This window comes from Zea mays, chromosome 10, assembly GCF_902167145.1.
Source record: "Zea mays cultivar B73 chromosome 10, Zm-B73-REFERENCE-NAM-5.0, whole genome shotgun sequence".
NCBI classification, from domain to species: Eukaryota; Viridiplantae; Streptophyta; class Magnoliopsida; order Poales; family Poaceae; genus Zea; species Zea mays.
Window position 1 is genome coordinate 133451040 of NC_050105.1, and position 15523 is coordinate 133466562.

General features: G+C 46.2%; 2 protein-coding genes across 8 annotated transcripts; both read left to right on the forward strand.

Annotated features, from left to right (window-relative positions):
* The first annotated feature begins 882 nt into the window (after window positions 1–882).
* On the forward strand, window positions 883–4214 carry LOC100275929 (uncharacterized). Of its 7 annotated transcripts, none has more exons than XR_004853341.1 (4): window positions 900–1234; window positions 2282–2375; window positions 2573–2633; window positions 3028–3400. XR_004853341.1 is itself a non-coding variant. In XM_035963505.1 (3 exons), the coding sequence occupies exons 1-3, from the start codon at window positions 1170–1172 to the stop codon at window positions 4078–4080; spliced, it is 561 nt and encodes a 186-aa protein (XP_035819398.1). In that variant the 5' UTR covers window positions 883–1169; the 3' UTR covers window positions 4081–4214. The 7 variants fall into 7 exon arrangements, 1 of the variants encoding a protein (XP_035819398.1); XR_004853340.1 differs by having other exon boundaries at window positions 901–1254; XR_004853342.1 differs by having other exon boundaries at window positions 901–1234; window positions 2287–2375.
* Window positions 4215–11557: 7343 nt separating this feature from the next.
* On the forward strand, window positions 11558–14865 carry LOC100384413 (uncharacterized). The gene is made up of 7 exons (NM_001350057.1): window positions 11558–11830; window positions 12818–12915; window positions 13112–13142; window positions 13733–13832; window positions 14142–14212; window positions 14287–14430; window positions 14540–14865. The coding sequence occupies exons 1-7, from the start codon at window positions 11660–11662 to the stop codon at window positions 14684–14686; spliced, it is 762 nt and encodes a 253-aa protein (NP_001336986.1). The 5' UTR covers window positions 11558–11659; the 3' UTR covers window positions 14687–14865.
* Window positions 14866–15523: the final 658 nt, after the last annotated feature.

Sequence of the window (15523 nt, forward strand, 5' to 3'; positions counted from 1 at the left end):
ACGTACTGTAGATTGTCCGGTGCACCGTCGCGCGCGTGCCTGACTTCTGCGCGCTTCTGGCGCGCATTAAATGCGCCTGTAGGTGACCGTTGGCGCGAAGTAGCTGTTGCTCTGCTGGTTCACCGGACAGTCCGGTGTACACCGGACATGTCCGGTGAATTATAGCGGAGCAGCCGTCGCAGTTTCCCGAAGCTGGCGAGTTACTGAGGCGCCGTTCCTTGGAGCACCGGACACTGTCTGGTGTACACCGGACAGTCCGATGAATTATAGCGGAGCGCCTCAGGAAATTCCCGAAGGTGACGAGTTTGAGTTGGAGTCCTCTGGTGCACCGGACACTATCCGGTGGTGCACCGGACACTGTCTGGTGTACACCGGACAGTCCGATGCTCCAGACCAGAGGTGCCTTCGGTTGTCCCTTGCTCTCTTTGTTGAACTCCATACTTGGTCTTTTTATTGGCTAAGTGTGAACCTTGGCACCTGTATAACTTATACACTAGAGCAAACTAGTTAGTCCAATTATTTGTGTTGGGCAATTCAACCACAAAAATTATCTAGAAACTAGGTGTAAGCCTAATTCCCTTTCAATAAGTTATGAGGAGGGACAGAGTGTTAGTAAAAGAGGGGAGAAGAATATAAGTGGTTTACTCCTAGAGCTTCCTACGAGAGGGCTGAGTACCGGGATTATTTTGCGAGTGCATCATAGTTCACAACAAAACACACGAGTTCAACACATGACATTTGTGTCATAGCTGTAAACGTGAGATTTTGATTAAAAATGTTAATACCTCTGTGTAGCGGAGCGAACGGTCCGACGAGATTTTGATTAAAAATGCTAACACCTGCGTGCACCGTGCACGATCAGCGGTATGCCTTTCAATCAATTTTCTGTGTGAGTTATGGACGCCCACACCTGTGTGAGTGTTTAGTGGTGTGATTTTGATCTCGACAGGTCACAACAGTCAACATATCCGACAGTTCCTGCATCAGCGGGACCCATGGGTTTTGATCTGCAGCGTCCAATGACAAATTAACGGTTCAGATTAGCTATGACCCACAAGACAAGTCTGCCTTCGTCGTCCTCAACCCTCGTAGTCATAGAGCATCAGAGGCGCCGCTCCTTTCGGATCTGGGCGAGGTGAGCTGCGGCGCCGGACGTCGCGGGGAAGAGGATGAACTGGATCGGGCGCAAGATCCACCTCTACAATGTCACCATCGGCCTCTACATGCTCGATTGGTGGGAGCGCTACCTCTTCAGTATCCTTCTTCCGATTGCTTCTCTCGCTCCCTCCCCTCCTGAAACCAGTTGATTCATTTAGCACCCAGCTCAGTCTAGTTGTCTTCTCCTGGTTTTGCTTTGCTAGATCTGAGAAAGGTGTGAGGATATATCCTGCGATGTGTCGAATTTAGATATCTGTCACTGTCCGTGCGCATTCCGTTTACACCCTTTCAACCGCGGCAATGTCTCATCTTCAGTTTTTATAGTTGGCAACCAGAATACTAGAGCCTCCTTTGAGGAATTTTTAGTAATAAGATTATAGTTTCGTTTTCGTAGCACTAAAACATTCAGATATTATGAATTTCCTAGCAATTTTTATATTACCTAGGAAGTTCAGGAAATTAAGATTGCCCTGCAGACGTTTGTCTGCCAATCATTAGCAGAGCTTCGTCCTAGCCTTGAAGTGATCCAGACTTGAAGCTCAATGTTAGTAAGGGGGTGTTGAATGCACTAGAGCTAATAGTTAGTGGCTAAAATTAGTTAGAGACATCCAAACACCCTAGCTAATAGTTCAACTATGAGCTATTTTTAGTAAATTAGTTAATAGTTAGCTAGATATTTGTTAGCTAGCTAATTTCACTAGCAATTTTTTAGCCAACTACTCCCTCCGTTTCTTTTTATTAGTCGCTGAATAGTGCAATTTTGCACTATCCAGCGACTAATAAAAAGAAACGGAGGGAGTAACTATTAACTCTAGTGCATTCAAACACCCCCTAAGTATTTTGGGAATTGCAGAGAAAAACATAAGAATGCAAAAATATCATAGCACAACACTGCAATGTTGGGGACATGAACCTTGTTTAAAACAAATTATTCCTGGTGTCCCTGAGTCTGTCACACTAACCCTGTCTTGATGATTGTGCTCAATCTGCAACTGTGGTTATCCTTCAGTTAAGGGTGCCATGCTGCATGTTCTTCCTGGTCACTTTGAACCTGCAATGCCAAGTTCTTCAAAATTCAAATGCTTGCATTCATGTCCCATCATTTGCAACTTTACCTCCACAGTACAGACAATTTCGGCAAACAAGACAATGTCATTACAGTGCCCCTACTTCCTCGACCCTAAAACTGTTCAAGAAATTTTACAGCCTTCTATTTAGTAAGTTAATTATTTTCATCTGTCCTTTTTTATATCTATCAATGGAAAAAAGGTTTGTTTAATACATGTACAGAGCCTGTTGATGATCTCTAGTAGGTTCTTGGAAGTTTGGGTGCTCTTATGATTGGGCTGAAGAATATCATAAGCTCTAAAGGTTTTTCAATAAAGTAACATGTTATCCCTTGACTATATGTTAGATATTTTGATGGTTTGCCTCTTCTGGTACATTCTCCGCTATCTCCTTGGGTTCTTCCAAAGGTACAAACTTCTTACATTCAGACTCAGCACTACCTGCTACGGAGTAACATTGTTTCCAGCTGCCACATAGTCCCCTGAATTCAGTTTTTGTAATAAAAGTCAATTACACAACTGGCTACACGAGCAGATTATTTCTTTATGTTACATCTTCTGTGAAGATGCAAGTTCATGAATGTAGTGGAGTAGATACAGTAGCAAATCCAAGCAGGCAACGCGATCACTTAACACTTGTATTAGGGATCTGTAAATAATTCATAGTTTCATCACTGCCTCTTTTATGGTGTAGTATGTCTCATATTTCTTGTTTTCCCTCTTTGTTAAAAAAAAATAGAATCTCCTCTCCACTGGAATGTTAATGTAATACCCGCCTGGTTGTTTTTTCTATGCATCGCAGTAATGTGAAGACTCTTTTCCAAGAGGGGAACTACCTTGGGCAAGGCAGTACATAACCATTGTCAAACAAGATCTGCTTATGATCATTTGCCCCATGTAATTCCATGTGTTTAATTAGTTGTTAACTACTTAACTGAGGAGCTGAGAAGAAGTAATTTAAGCAAGTGTTACAGTGTAGCCATCGTCTGTATCTTCCCTGGAAGCCAATAGTCTCTAGTGTTAATTTCAATGGAATAAAAAAAATACGTTGTGCAAGTTTTGATTAATTTTTTTTTTTGGTTAGTTGTTTCCTTGCTTTGCTGGCCTGCGGACTTTACTTGTACCATCTGTTGAGTTGATCACTGAAGTACGAATCAGTAACCTGTGATATCTGATGTCTATTGCGTTCGTCTCAAGTTTTTGAACCCATCAAATTTGTAAGAAATTTGAATTAGAATGCAGTTGTAAGAAAAGGTTCCTATGCTCTGAACCCATCAGGGAACGGTACTGGTTAGGTCTTGTTCGGTTAATCCCGTTACCTATGGATTAGACGGGATTGGAAAAAATTGTAAAGAAATTTGACTTGTTTGGGATTTAAACCCACCAAATCTCAATCAATCCATATGGATTGAGAGCTAACCGAACAAGCCTTGACGTCAGGTTGCAGGGCATCCCGCCTTCCCGCACCTCCTCCTGCTGCTGCTGCTGGACAAGATCCGTCTATCCACGCACTCCTGTTCTGTCTCCGTCAAGCACCTGCCAGTTCCGCACGCGGACGCAACGGAGCGCTTCCTGCGTCGCCGGCGCCGGCTTCACCTTGCGCCCCGCCTCTCCGACAAGCACGGCCGCAATACTGTCCACAATCAGTGATTCAATGGACTATAAACGCCGACAGGTCCAAAACATCAAGCAACACACGGTGGCAGTCTCATTTTGGCGAGAAGGTGCTTTAGAGTGCCATTCCAGCGAAGCAGCTTATTGGGAGTGTCATAAACGCAAATGTCTCGTACGAGACCGTGCAGTGGTGGGGCTGATGGTCCAGTCCAGGCACGTGTGCCTGATCACTTGCCACTGACATGGTGGTCCGTGTGTTTAGACTGATCTACGGATCCAGCCTTGAATTTCGTACTGCTCCCATTCATGGCCCTGCCGTGCCGCTGATTCTCGGTTGTCATCGTACTGTGAATTTGTGGCCCGATCGCATTGCCTTCTCCTGCTCTTGCCCCGTGCCCAACCTATGTATCTAGCCATGTCAGGCTAAAAGCTTTATTTCCAGCTTCGGTTCAGTTCAGTGGGCTCAAAATCCATTAACTAGCTAGATAGCTCCCTGTTAGCATCGCAGATGGCCTGGTTGGCGGACAGGAAGGAAGGAAGGCAAAGCTGATGGTCGCTGGACCCACAAGACGCAGCCAGCGTGTGATTAGGCCAAATGTGAGGATTAGCGGTGCCGAGTGGATTAAGTAGAAGTGGTTAAACACCTTCTTGTAAGAGGGGAAAGGAAGGGTCTATAAGTACCCGTGTAACCGAGTAAGCAACTCTGGAACCTGGAAAACACAATAGCCTGAACCAGAAATAACACGAAACGCACAGCGTTGGTGCGCATACCTGCAAGTGCCTAACATTTGGTATCAGAGCCAACTCTGGAACCCTATCGCGATTACTGGACGAGGTCGAAGGCGAAGACCAGCGGGATGGCGCCGGCGAAAGCGGAGGAACCTTTGGCGCAGTTACTGGCGAAGATCGAGGAGGGAAATAGGGAGACCCACAGGCGTATGGAGTTGATGCAAGGCGCTCTGGGCAACATGGAGACGGCGGTGAAAGGAGTGATGTCTGAGCAAGGGGATCTGCAGAAATGGAGACCGGAGGTGGAGACGAGGATGAAGGAAATCGCGGACACCATGCGCGGGATCCAGATCCAGGTGGAGAAGTTTGAGAAGAAGCCGATGCAGTTGCAGACGGGATTTGGTGAAACTAGTGGTGGGGGCAAGTCAGAGTCTCCTCTTCATGAGCCGCCGCTGATGGACTTCACGGCAGGCATGAATCAATTTCGGCAAACTGATCCACCCCGACGGCCAAATCTGGATGGAGGGCGGACCTTCTCTGCACACGGAGGTATGAACCAACACTGGTCCCAGACCCCTTTTCGTTTTGATTCGGGAGATCGAAATTCACAAGGAGGTGGGTCACAGTGCTCTGGGGCTTTGGTTCCCAACATGGATTTCCCAATGTTTGATGGAAGCAATCCCAAATTGTGGAGGACTCGCTGTGAGACTTATTTTGAATTCTATATGGTGGCCAGGGAGATGTGGATTAGGATGGCGGTAATGCATTTTGAAGGGTCTGCACTGTTTTGGTTACAGGCAATGGAACACTACCTGAGACACATGAGCTGGGAAGATTTTTGCACTAGTCTGATCAATCGCTTCAGAAGGGATCAGCATGGACTGTTGATTCGACAGTTTTATCATATTCATCAGACTGGGTCGGTGACCGAATATGTGGAGCAATTTGATGTTCTTCTGCATCAATTGCTAGCTCATGAGAGACACCTTACCTCAGCAATGATCACCGCTAGATTTGTGGATGGGCTGAGGGATGAAGTGAGGACGGTGGTGGCTATGCAAAGACCAGCAAACTTGGACACGGCCTGTTCCCTTGCTTTGCTGCATGAAGATGTATGGTTGAGCTCAAACAAGAGGGAGGGAAGGAGAACAGATCACACGGGATTTTCCAAGATTCCTGTAAAGAATTCCATGGCGGTTGGTGGGACTGTACCAGTTGTGATTAGTCGAGGCCAAATTCAGAGCGAGGACCGCCGCAAGTGGAGTGCTGCCAGTGTTAAGGGCGACGATAGTAAGCTGTCTGCTCTGAAGGCTTACCGGAGAGCGAAGGGTTTGTGTTTCAAATGTGGTGAAAGATGGAATCCAAACCATACATGCTCTAATAGTGTTCCGTTACATGTGGTGGAAGAGATGTGGGCTCTCACTTCTCAAGGGACAGCAGAGGCTAGACTGGAAGGAGAGGAAACTCAGCCTGAACAGGATGATGAGGAGATGGTGTTGGCAGTGTCGGTGGCGGCTGTAATAGGTGGTGAAAACAACAAGACCATTCGACTATGGGCTTCAATACATCACAAACAGATGTTGGTGTTGGTTGATTCCGGAAGTTCAGCTAGTTTCATGAGTACTCATTTAATGGAAGCTGTGAAGGGGGTGCAACAAATGTCAAAACCTTTAAAAGTTAAAGTGGCTGATGGAAATTACTTGTGGAGTGATTGTTGGGTACCTAACTGTCCATGGCTTTGTGGGGGAGTTACTTTCCATACCGACTTTAAGTTCCTGCCTTTGGATGGATATGATATTATTTTAGGTATGGATTGGTTGGAAAGCCACAGTCCTATGGCTGTACATTGGGCAGAGAAATGGTTGGAATTCAGTTATAAGGGGAAGACTGTTCAGTTGCAAGGGGTTCGACCAAAACTGACATCATGTATCCCTCTAACTGACAAACAATTGAGAGGTCTGCTCAGTAAAGAAGCAGTGGAGCACATGCTGGAACTCAGACCACTGACAGAGCTTGATAGTTGTGTCGTTCCAGCACCGATTTCTAATCTACTAGAACAATATCAAGAGTTATTTTCAACCCCGCAGGGTCTGCCGCCCAAAAGGATGTTTGACCATTCTATTCCCCTTTTGCCGGGAGCCACTTCGTTCAGACTCAGACCCTATCGGTACACCCCACAACAGAAGGATGAGATTGAGAGACAAATACGGGACATGTTAAGTAATGGAATTATACAAGAAAGCTCTAGCCCCTTTGCTTCCCCGGTTTTGTTAGTTAAAAAGAAGGATGGAGAATGGAGGCTTTGTGTCGATTATAGGAAATTGAATGCCTACACAGTAAAGAACAAATTTCCTATGCCGGTGTTTGATGAAATAGCTGATGAATTAAGTGGGGCTACTATTTTTTCCAAACTTGACCATCGAGCTGGGTACCACCAGATCAGAATTCAGGAAGGGGAAGAGTTTAAGACTGCCTTTCAGACCCATAATGGGCATTATGAATACAAGGTGATGCCCTTTGGGCTCACAGGGGCTCCTGCTACCTTTCAGGACTTCATGAATCATATTTTGAGTCCACACTTGAGGAAATGTGTGGTGGTTTTCTTAGATGATATCCTGGTGTACAGTGATACTTTGGAGCACCATGTCAATCATCTGGAACAGGTGTTCAAAATACTGATGCAAAACCAGTTGAAACTCAAACAGTCTAAGTGTCGATTTGCTCAGGATAAGTTGGAATTTTTGGGACATGTGATCAGTGCCAAGGGCATAGCGACTGATCCGACTAAGGTGGAGGTGATCAGGAATTGGCCTACTCCTTCCTGTGTTAAAGACGTGCGAAGTTTCTTGGGTATTGCTGGATATTACAGGCGATTTGTGGCTGGTTATGGTCTCATTTGTAAACCTTTGACAAATCTGTTGAAAAAGGATCACATATTTGTGTGGACCTCTGATACCCAACAAGCTTTTGATACCTTGAAGGCAGCTTTAGTACAAGCTCCGGTGTTAGCTATACCTGATTTCACCAAACAGTTTGTCATTGAGACGGATGCCAGTGGAGTGGGCATAGGAGCCGTATTGCAACAGGAGGGACATCCAATTGCTTTCATTAGTAAGGCTTTGGGTCCAAAGAATTTAGGCCTATCGACATACGAGAAGGAATGTTTGGCCATTTTGTTTGCCGTGGAGCATTGGAGAGCATATTTACAGCATGATGAATTTGTCATCAGAACGGACCAGCAGAGTCTGACTCATATGGACGACCAAAGATTAACTACACCTTGGCAACAAAAGGCCCTGACCAAGCTAATGGGGTTGAATTTCAAACTTATTTACAAGAAAGGGGTTGAGAATCAGGTGGCCGATGCCCTATCCAGGAGACCAAATCTGAAATGTGATGACACAACTGTTCAGTTAAATGTGCTTGCCAGCTCTGCAATTGTGCCAAGTTGGTTGATAGATGTTACAAGGGGTTATGAGACAAATGAACAGACCAAGAAATTGTTGACTGCGCTGTCTACTGGGCACTCTGTGGAACATTTCACCCTGGTGGCTGGCATCATCAAACACAAAGACAGAGTGTGGTTGGGACACGATCCGGAACTACAGTCTAAGGTGATCGCAGCCCTTCACGACAGTGCTATTGGAGGTCATTCCGGTTTTCCTGTTACCTATAGGCGCATTAAATCTGTTTTCAGTTGGCCTGGCATGAAGAGTAAGATCAAAGAGTTTGTAGAGACCTGTTCTATTTGCCAACAAGCAAAGCCAGATAGAAGCAGATATCCCGGGCTTCTGCTCCCTCTACCCATACCAGAGCATGCTTGGCAAGTGGTAACCATGGACTTCATTTCTGGGTTACCGATATCTCACAAATACAATTGCATTATGGTCGTGGTGGACAAATTCTCCAAGTATGCTCACTTCTTGGCGCTGGCTCATCCCTTTTCGGCTCTAACCGTAGCCAAACTCTATTTCTCTGAGGTGTATAAACTTCATGGGCTACCGTTATCCATTGTGTCTGATAGGGACCCTATTTTTACCAGCAAGCTTTGGCAAGAACTCTTCAGATTGGCTGGAACACAGCTGTGTATGAGCAGTTCTTACCATCCCCAGTCTGATGGCCAGACAGAGCGGGTGAATCAGTGTGTGGAAGCTTATCTCAGGTGCTTTGTGCATTCCTGTCCTCGTCAGTGGTATGCCTGGCTATCTCTCGCCGAATTCTGGTACAACACCTGTTACCACACGTCTATTGGCAAGTCTCCATTTGAGGTGTTATATGGTCATACTCCCTCTTAGTTGGGGTTGGAGTCAGTGGAACAATGTTCGGTGCCTGACCTGTCTACTTGGTTGCATACCAGACAACTTATGCTTCAGCAAGTAAAACTTCATCTGCAACGTGCTCAAGACAGAATGAAGAGACAAGCTGATAAGGGAAGAGTGGAAAGGACCTTTGCGGTCGGAGACAAAGTTTTTGTGAAATTACAGCCGTTCTGCCAAAAGTCAGTCGGAGAACGTATGAATCAGAAGCTCGCATTCAGATTTTTTGGGCCATTTGAAGTCATCAAGCAAGTGAATGCTGTTGCCTATGAACTAGCATTACCGTCTGGAAGCTCCATCCATCCTGTATTTCATGTTTCCCAACTAAAATCTGCAGTGGGTATTCGTACACCAGTACATGACTTGGTCCCAGACTTATTCACAGGGTTGCAGGTGCCGGAAGCAGTGCTTGATTCTCGACTGTCTCGTAAAGGAAATACGACAGTTTCTCAGGTGCTGATCAGGTGGTCGGGGTGGCCTGATTCGTTGGCTACATGGGAAGATGAGCAAGCTCTGAAGCAGCAGTTTCCGATGGCACCAGCTTGGGGACAAGCTGTTACTGAAGAAGGAGGGGATGTTAGCATCGCAGATGGCCTGGTTGGCGGACAGGAAGGAAGGAAGGCAAAGCTGATGGTCGCTGGACCCACAAGACGCAGCCAGCGTGTGATTAGGCCAAATGTGAGGATTAGCGGTGCCGAGTGGATTAAGTAGAAGTGGTTAAACACCTTCTTGTAAGAGGGAAAAGGAAGGGTCTATAAGTACCCGTGTAACCGAGTAAGCAACTCTGGAACCTGGAAAACACAATAGCCTGAACCAGAAATAACACGAAACGCACAGCGTTGGTGCGCATACCTGCAAGTGCCTAACACTCCCCGGCCGCATCTTTGCTAGGGATGTCGTCCGCTTGCTTGTCGAGTCCGTGTGCACATGAGTGATCCTTTTTTTTTTCTTGATGTCAATTTGTTTCGCTGTGAACTGGGGGCATGCAGAACACACAGCAACTATACTGAATGAGTCCAGCAGCCAGCTATAAATTTAAATATAGGGGATGTTTGATTTAAAGAATCAAATAATTCTAAATGATGTGGTGTATGCATGACCCCCGTTTCACAAATTAGATGGAATAAACCCATTCCTCGTAGTATTACTAATTATTAGCCTATGACAAATGGAATGATGATGAAACTGGTTCATTCCTCACACCAAACATATTAATAGTCATCCTCCGACTGTTCGTTCCAACAACGAGTTTAATCTGAACTGCACACAAAAAAAAAACTACTGCCCGCCAATGAAGACGTTCTGATCCTCCACTGTGTTGCCTTGATGTAGTAGTAGTACCTGCAATTCTGCATGTGCACATCCACGTCAAGCACAGCATCCTAGCTGGATTCCTAGTACACAGATAACCCCTATATACTACAGGTCCAGCCAGCTGCAGCTCTCGGCCAAGTTTCAACGGCTGCGTAAACTCTGAATCTGCAGGTACGTGTGCGCTGCTAGCTGGCTGGCATTTTGACTGATTCAACGGACGTACCTGATTGCCTGCGATAGACGCAGCTGAAACTGAAACTGTTCCGTCGAGACATTGCCGTTGGATTAGATGGGCCGGCCGCTACTACTGCTCAGGCCCACGTTCTTGCAACGGCTGCATGCATGTGTTGTTCAGACGTGCATTGAGGCCACTGTTTGTAGTTGTTGTTGTTTAGCAGAGTAAAACCACATTCTAGCAGCGCTGGGTAGTAATCTCGTTTATTTACTGTGGCTGATCATCATAGGTAGTGCTAGCTCTCCAACGGGTTCTTCTAGTCTCCGGAAGAGCGGTTTACCTTGCGCAAAAAAAAAAAAAAAAATGCGACCAATGCGTGATGGGTCATTGGATCCCAACATCGCCGCCCCTGCAGGAGCCTGGACCTGTAATGAGTAGGCCTGCATATCTATCTACTTCTTCCACTGCAGCATCAGACATATTTAGGCACGATTCCCCTGCACATGCAAGCCATGCGTGCTCTGATGCTTCTGTTTCTTCTACTTCTCTTACATTGCAAGCAAGCAAGCAAGCACGTCTGTGTCTGTCTTTCTTCTTGACGAACTCTGCTCTCAAGCCGGGTGGTCGTAGGCTCGTAGCCGACATATATAAAAGTTGGCTAACCGCAGTCTGATTAACATTCAGTTTAGTAGGGATGGCGTACAACTGTCGACTGTCTGCCGGCTACCGCTAGGCAAACACTCTCACCCGACGACTGAGCTCAGTGAGATGCATGCAGTAAACAAAGTTCGATTCTTCCTTTCAGAACCAGCCGTGCTTAGTAATTAGCCCTTGATCAGGCCCTTCTAAACGCCGCATCCATCAACTTTCTAATTTTCTTTTTTTAAAAGGAATCGGCAAAAGACTTGACTCTTCAATATATTAGAAGAGAAATAGATAACAGTCTCCAGAAGACGGAGTAAAAGAAAAAACAAAAAAGGAGAAAAACATACACTAACTCAATCTAGCATACACTAAATGCCACCAGTTCAGTAGAAGAATCGCACACCAGCTCCTCGGATAAATGTTCCAGCAGATATAATAAGCTATTAAGCTCCTACGGCGGGTCCCACCACCGCCGGCCCTGACTAGTGTATATATAACCGCGAAGTGGTGGTGCAAACCGAGTGCAGTAAAGCTTGCGACGCTGTAGTGGGATCTCTCTCCGTTCTACTGTGCTGTGCTCTGTGCATGCCACCATTGCTGCTGCAGAGAAGGTGAACACAAACAGGGAGCGCTAGTGGTAGATGGACGCAGCAGAACATCACGTGGAGGAGACCAAGGAGGAGGAAGCAGCGCAGGTGATGGAGACGACGACGGCGCACTCTCGGTTCGGGAGGATCTGCGTCTTCTGCGGAAGCAGCCAGGGGAAGAAGAAGAGCTACCAGGACGCTGCCGTCGAGCTCGGCGAGGAGCTGGTGCGTCTTCTTCCTCTCCTCGGTATAGGTAGTTGCACGCACCAACTTACAGCGTGTGTCTGTCTGTTACTGCTGAAAATGGCTGTTTGTTTTGTTCTGATCAACGGTAACATGGTTTCCTAGTCTAGTAAGGCCCTGTTTAGAACCCCTAATAGTTATCCAGCAAATAAATTGTTAGCTGGATTGAGCCCGTTAATAAACTAAATGTTAGCTGTAGTTAACAATTAGCTACGGTATTAGCTGACGGTGTTTGTATTAGTTTTAAATGTTCCAAACAGGACCTAACCTACAATCCTGCATGCGCCAAGTTTTTCTTCAGCACGACCACGGCATGCTCATGAACGCTTATCTTGTCATCTTTTTAGCTTAATTGCAATTTCCGCGGCAACAGTTCCATGCTATATATGCCTGCCTTAAAACTTAAAAGAAGATAGTACAACATACGGATACGTACAATCATATACGCGCATTAAACGCGTATATAGGTCGAACTGTAGAGCTGAATTCCAGCAAACCCAATTTCCATGGATACTTATATATTATATATATACAGCCGAGAGCGCGACATACCGCACTCACTGCTGCAAAGATGGCATAAATATATGACCACTGAAACTACTGCGTGCTTGACCTCTTTTTTTTCCAGAAATGATGAGTTTGAATTTGCATTTGCTGAACTTTTCCGGACCAATGAAAAAGATCTCGCTGACCGCCAGCAAGCTCATCCGCGCATGCACGAATTCATTGGATTAATTTTTGAAGAATTTCCTGTTCTTCGCAAATCCTCAGTTTCAGTTACCTCCACCTCATGGCAACAATGTTATTATGGCTGCAGATAAAATACGATATGTAAGCTAGATCACACAACATTGTAGCTAGCCACTATACAAATAATTAACTACTAGACATATATACCCCCATCGATCATGCTAACTAGCTAGTTCCATTAGATTTATTTATCACTAGAGTTGCCATTATATTGTATAGGTCTCGAGGAACATCGATCTGGTCTACGGTGGGGGAAGTGTCGGGCTAATGGGCCTGGTCTCTCGAGCGGTCTACAATGGAGGGAGGCACGTCATGGGGTATGTAAACAGCAATGATGGCCACTCTTCAGCACTAGCTAGCAGCAGTCACACACATGAAAAGAATAGCCCGAGAAACTCTGCAAAATCATGACAAAAAAAAAGAGAGTTGGGTTGGTCGCATCCTCATCAGGTGCTAAATTGCTATACAATTTCCCACCATATCTCATTGTCGATCCCTTGTATATATGTGCAGGGTGATTCCCAAGACCCTCATGCCGAGAGAGGTACTGTATGTAACCACGCTCTCACGCCTCCCTAAAACCCCTGTCATTGTTTAATCGCATGCAATGATTCCCATGAATTCGACAAAGCATGGTAGATCAGATTCTTTAATTTGTTTTTTTCCTAGTACTTGTATGTTATGTTTAGTTTTACAATGCAAGTAGTTTTTTTTTATATTTACATGTGAAAATAGATTTTCTTTCTTTCTCTGAAATGAAAATAAGGATGCAGGCTTAATTATCTTCTCTGGACTGAAAGACCACGCTGAATGTTCAGTGAAAATCCGGGTTTCCTTTTCCCCTGGTGATAGATGAGATCTTGTGGCATCTTGCTGATCCTGACTGCTGCTTGCCTGCTTCTAGTGTCTGCCCCTTCGTCCTTTAAGCAGATAATGACTTTTGTTAACAAAAATAGATGTCCCTCACATTTCCCTTTTTGTCCCCCACAACAACACCATGATTACTTCTCCTGAACAATGCATGCACACCTAGGGTAAAATAAAATACTCTCAGTACAGCCACCCACCCTTAGGCTATGGAGTGTGTTGATTACATTACAGGCATGCAGCATCCGTGTTTGCTTGTGTGTGCAGATAACAGGTGAGACGGTTGGGGAGGTGAAGGCTGTGGCAGGTATGCATCAGAGGAAAGCTGAGATGGCCAGGCAATCTGACGCCTTCATAGCACTTCCTGGTAGTGACTTCTTTTTACTACCATGCTGATTGAGCCGACATGTTTGTAGATGTGGTTCACTTTTTACTGTCGCTTTCGCTAACGAACCTGGCCATGTCACATATATATACTGGATCCATGCGTAGTGGCAACATGGGTGGAAAGTTGTAAACCTCCCAAATTGGTTTGTCCGGTTGGTTGGTTGGTTGGTGCCATGAGGTTTCTCTCATCTTTTGAAAATCCTCAGGACCCTTTCGTCTAGCTCAATTTGCTCAGCGAAGGCCTTATTATTTCTGTCACAGAAAGTAAACTGTTCCTTCGATGACACAGGAGGGTATGGAACCCTTGAGGAGCTGCTGGAAGTGATCACCTGGGCGCAGCTTGGCATTCACGACAAGCCGGTACGTACGTACTGGTTCTTCATGGCCTGCAACTCATTTTACTGAATATTCATCTCGTATTGGGTGTGCAACAGGTTGGCCTGCTAAACGTGAACGGATACTACAACTCCCTGCTGTCCTTCATCGACAAGGCCGTAGAGGAAGAGTTCATCAGCCCGACTGCTCGCCACATCGTCGTCCTGGCACCGACGCCAAAGGAACTGCTTGACAAGCTAGAGGTAGTCTCATCTGCTGACAAAAAACGTGTGCAGCGAGGAAAGGAAACTCGATCTGTGAGTGTGTGACGAGTGGCACTGGAAGCTGACGTCTGGTTTCCTGGATCCGCAGGAGTATTCCCCGCGGCACGAGAAGCTAGGTCGTGCCGAAGACGAGGTGGGAGACGGAGCAGCTGATGAGCAACTGCAAGAGCTGCGAGGTCCCGCCGGGGCTCAAGCTCAAAGATGGGAAGCCGATCGTCCAGGCGCAGAGAGCTAGGAACCATGCTCTGAATTAGTGCCAGTAGCACGCGCCTAATGTCGGGATATCGACTGGTCAATGTAATCTGGTATTGGCTATGTATCAGCTGTATTTATTCTAGGAGATGAGATTTTTATGTGCGTTATGCAATTCGAGTTTCTAGTAGCAGATGCAAATGAGGAGGTGTTACTGGACTATCATTAGTGTGTGCACTGAGCGGGCTGGCAGTCGATAACCGCGTGCAGCGCTGACTCCTGAGGCAGATCAGAAAGTTTTCAGAAGCAAAATGTTTCGGCCCGGCCCGGCCCATTTCAGCTGTGGGATCGTCGGTACAGGCACGCACAAGAAAAGAGTGAGACCGAAGGCTCACCGAACCGTGGCGGGGATAGCTGTTGGCGAGCCATTGCCTTCGCTTGCATCCCCAGGAACTCCCCCTCGCTTTATTCACAACCACAACCACCTCCCAACTAACCTTGTGCTCCAAGTGAGCAGAAAAAACGAGGGGCCGAAAACCTCCTCCTTGTGTTTTGTTTGCCAATTATTGGAGCCTACAGATGAACGAACACTTTTCTTTTTTTTTTAGCGTGGCTTATTTGTATTCGGAGTGGCTTTAGGTCGCGATGGTTCTCTCGTGATGCAGTCTGGCTGGGTTGACTGTTGCCCGGTTCAGCTGAAAATGCATGGGTTGCTGCTGAAAACCCATGTGTCTGGATATGGTGGGATGTCTGTCCCTGTGGTCTGGAAACTACCAGGTGACCCAGAACTGATGGCCCCAACTCGTGTCAAGTCCGTCAAGGCTCTGTTCCGGCAAAGTGATCGGAAAGAAATATGCTGCGGTGGTTCTGTTCCAGCACA

What these genes read in the sequence shown, in the direction of transcription:
- LOC100275929 (XM_035963505.1), top strand. Translation starts at nt 1,170, where the DNA reads ATGAACTGGATCGGGCGCAAGATCCACCTCTACAATGTCACCATCGGC. An exon ending in GTGGGAGCGCTACCTCTTCA is followed by an intron (nt 1,255 to 2,572) that starts GTATCCTTCTTC and finishes ACTATATGTTAG; the next exon opens with ATATTTTGATGGTTTGCCTC. An exon ending in CTCCTTGGGTTCTTCCAAAG is followed by an intron (nt 2,634 to 3,665) that starts GTACAAACTTCT and finishes CCTTGACGTCAG; the next exon opens with GTTGCAGGGCATCCCGCCTT.
- LOC100384413 (NM_001350057.1), top strand. Translation starts at nt 11,660, where the DNA reads ATGGACGCAGCAGAACATCACGTGGAGGAGACCAAGGAGGAGGAAGCA. An exon ending in TCGAGCTCGGCGAGGAGCTG is followed by an intron (nt 11,831 to 12,817) that starts GTGCGTCTTCTT and finishes TATATTGTATAG; the next exon opens with GTCTCGAGGAACATCGATCT. An exon ending in AACTGCTTGACAAGCTAGAG is followed by an intron (nt 14,431 to 14,539) that starts GTAGTCTCATCT and finishes CTGGATCCGCAG; the next exon opens with GAGTATTCCCCGCGGCACGA.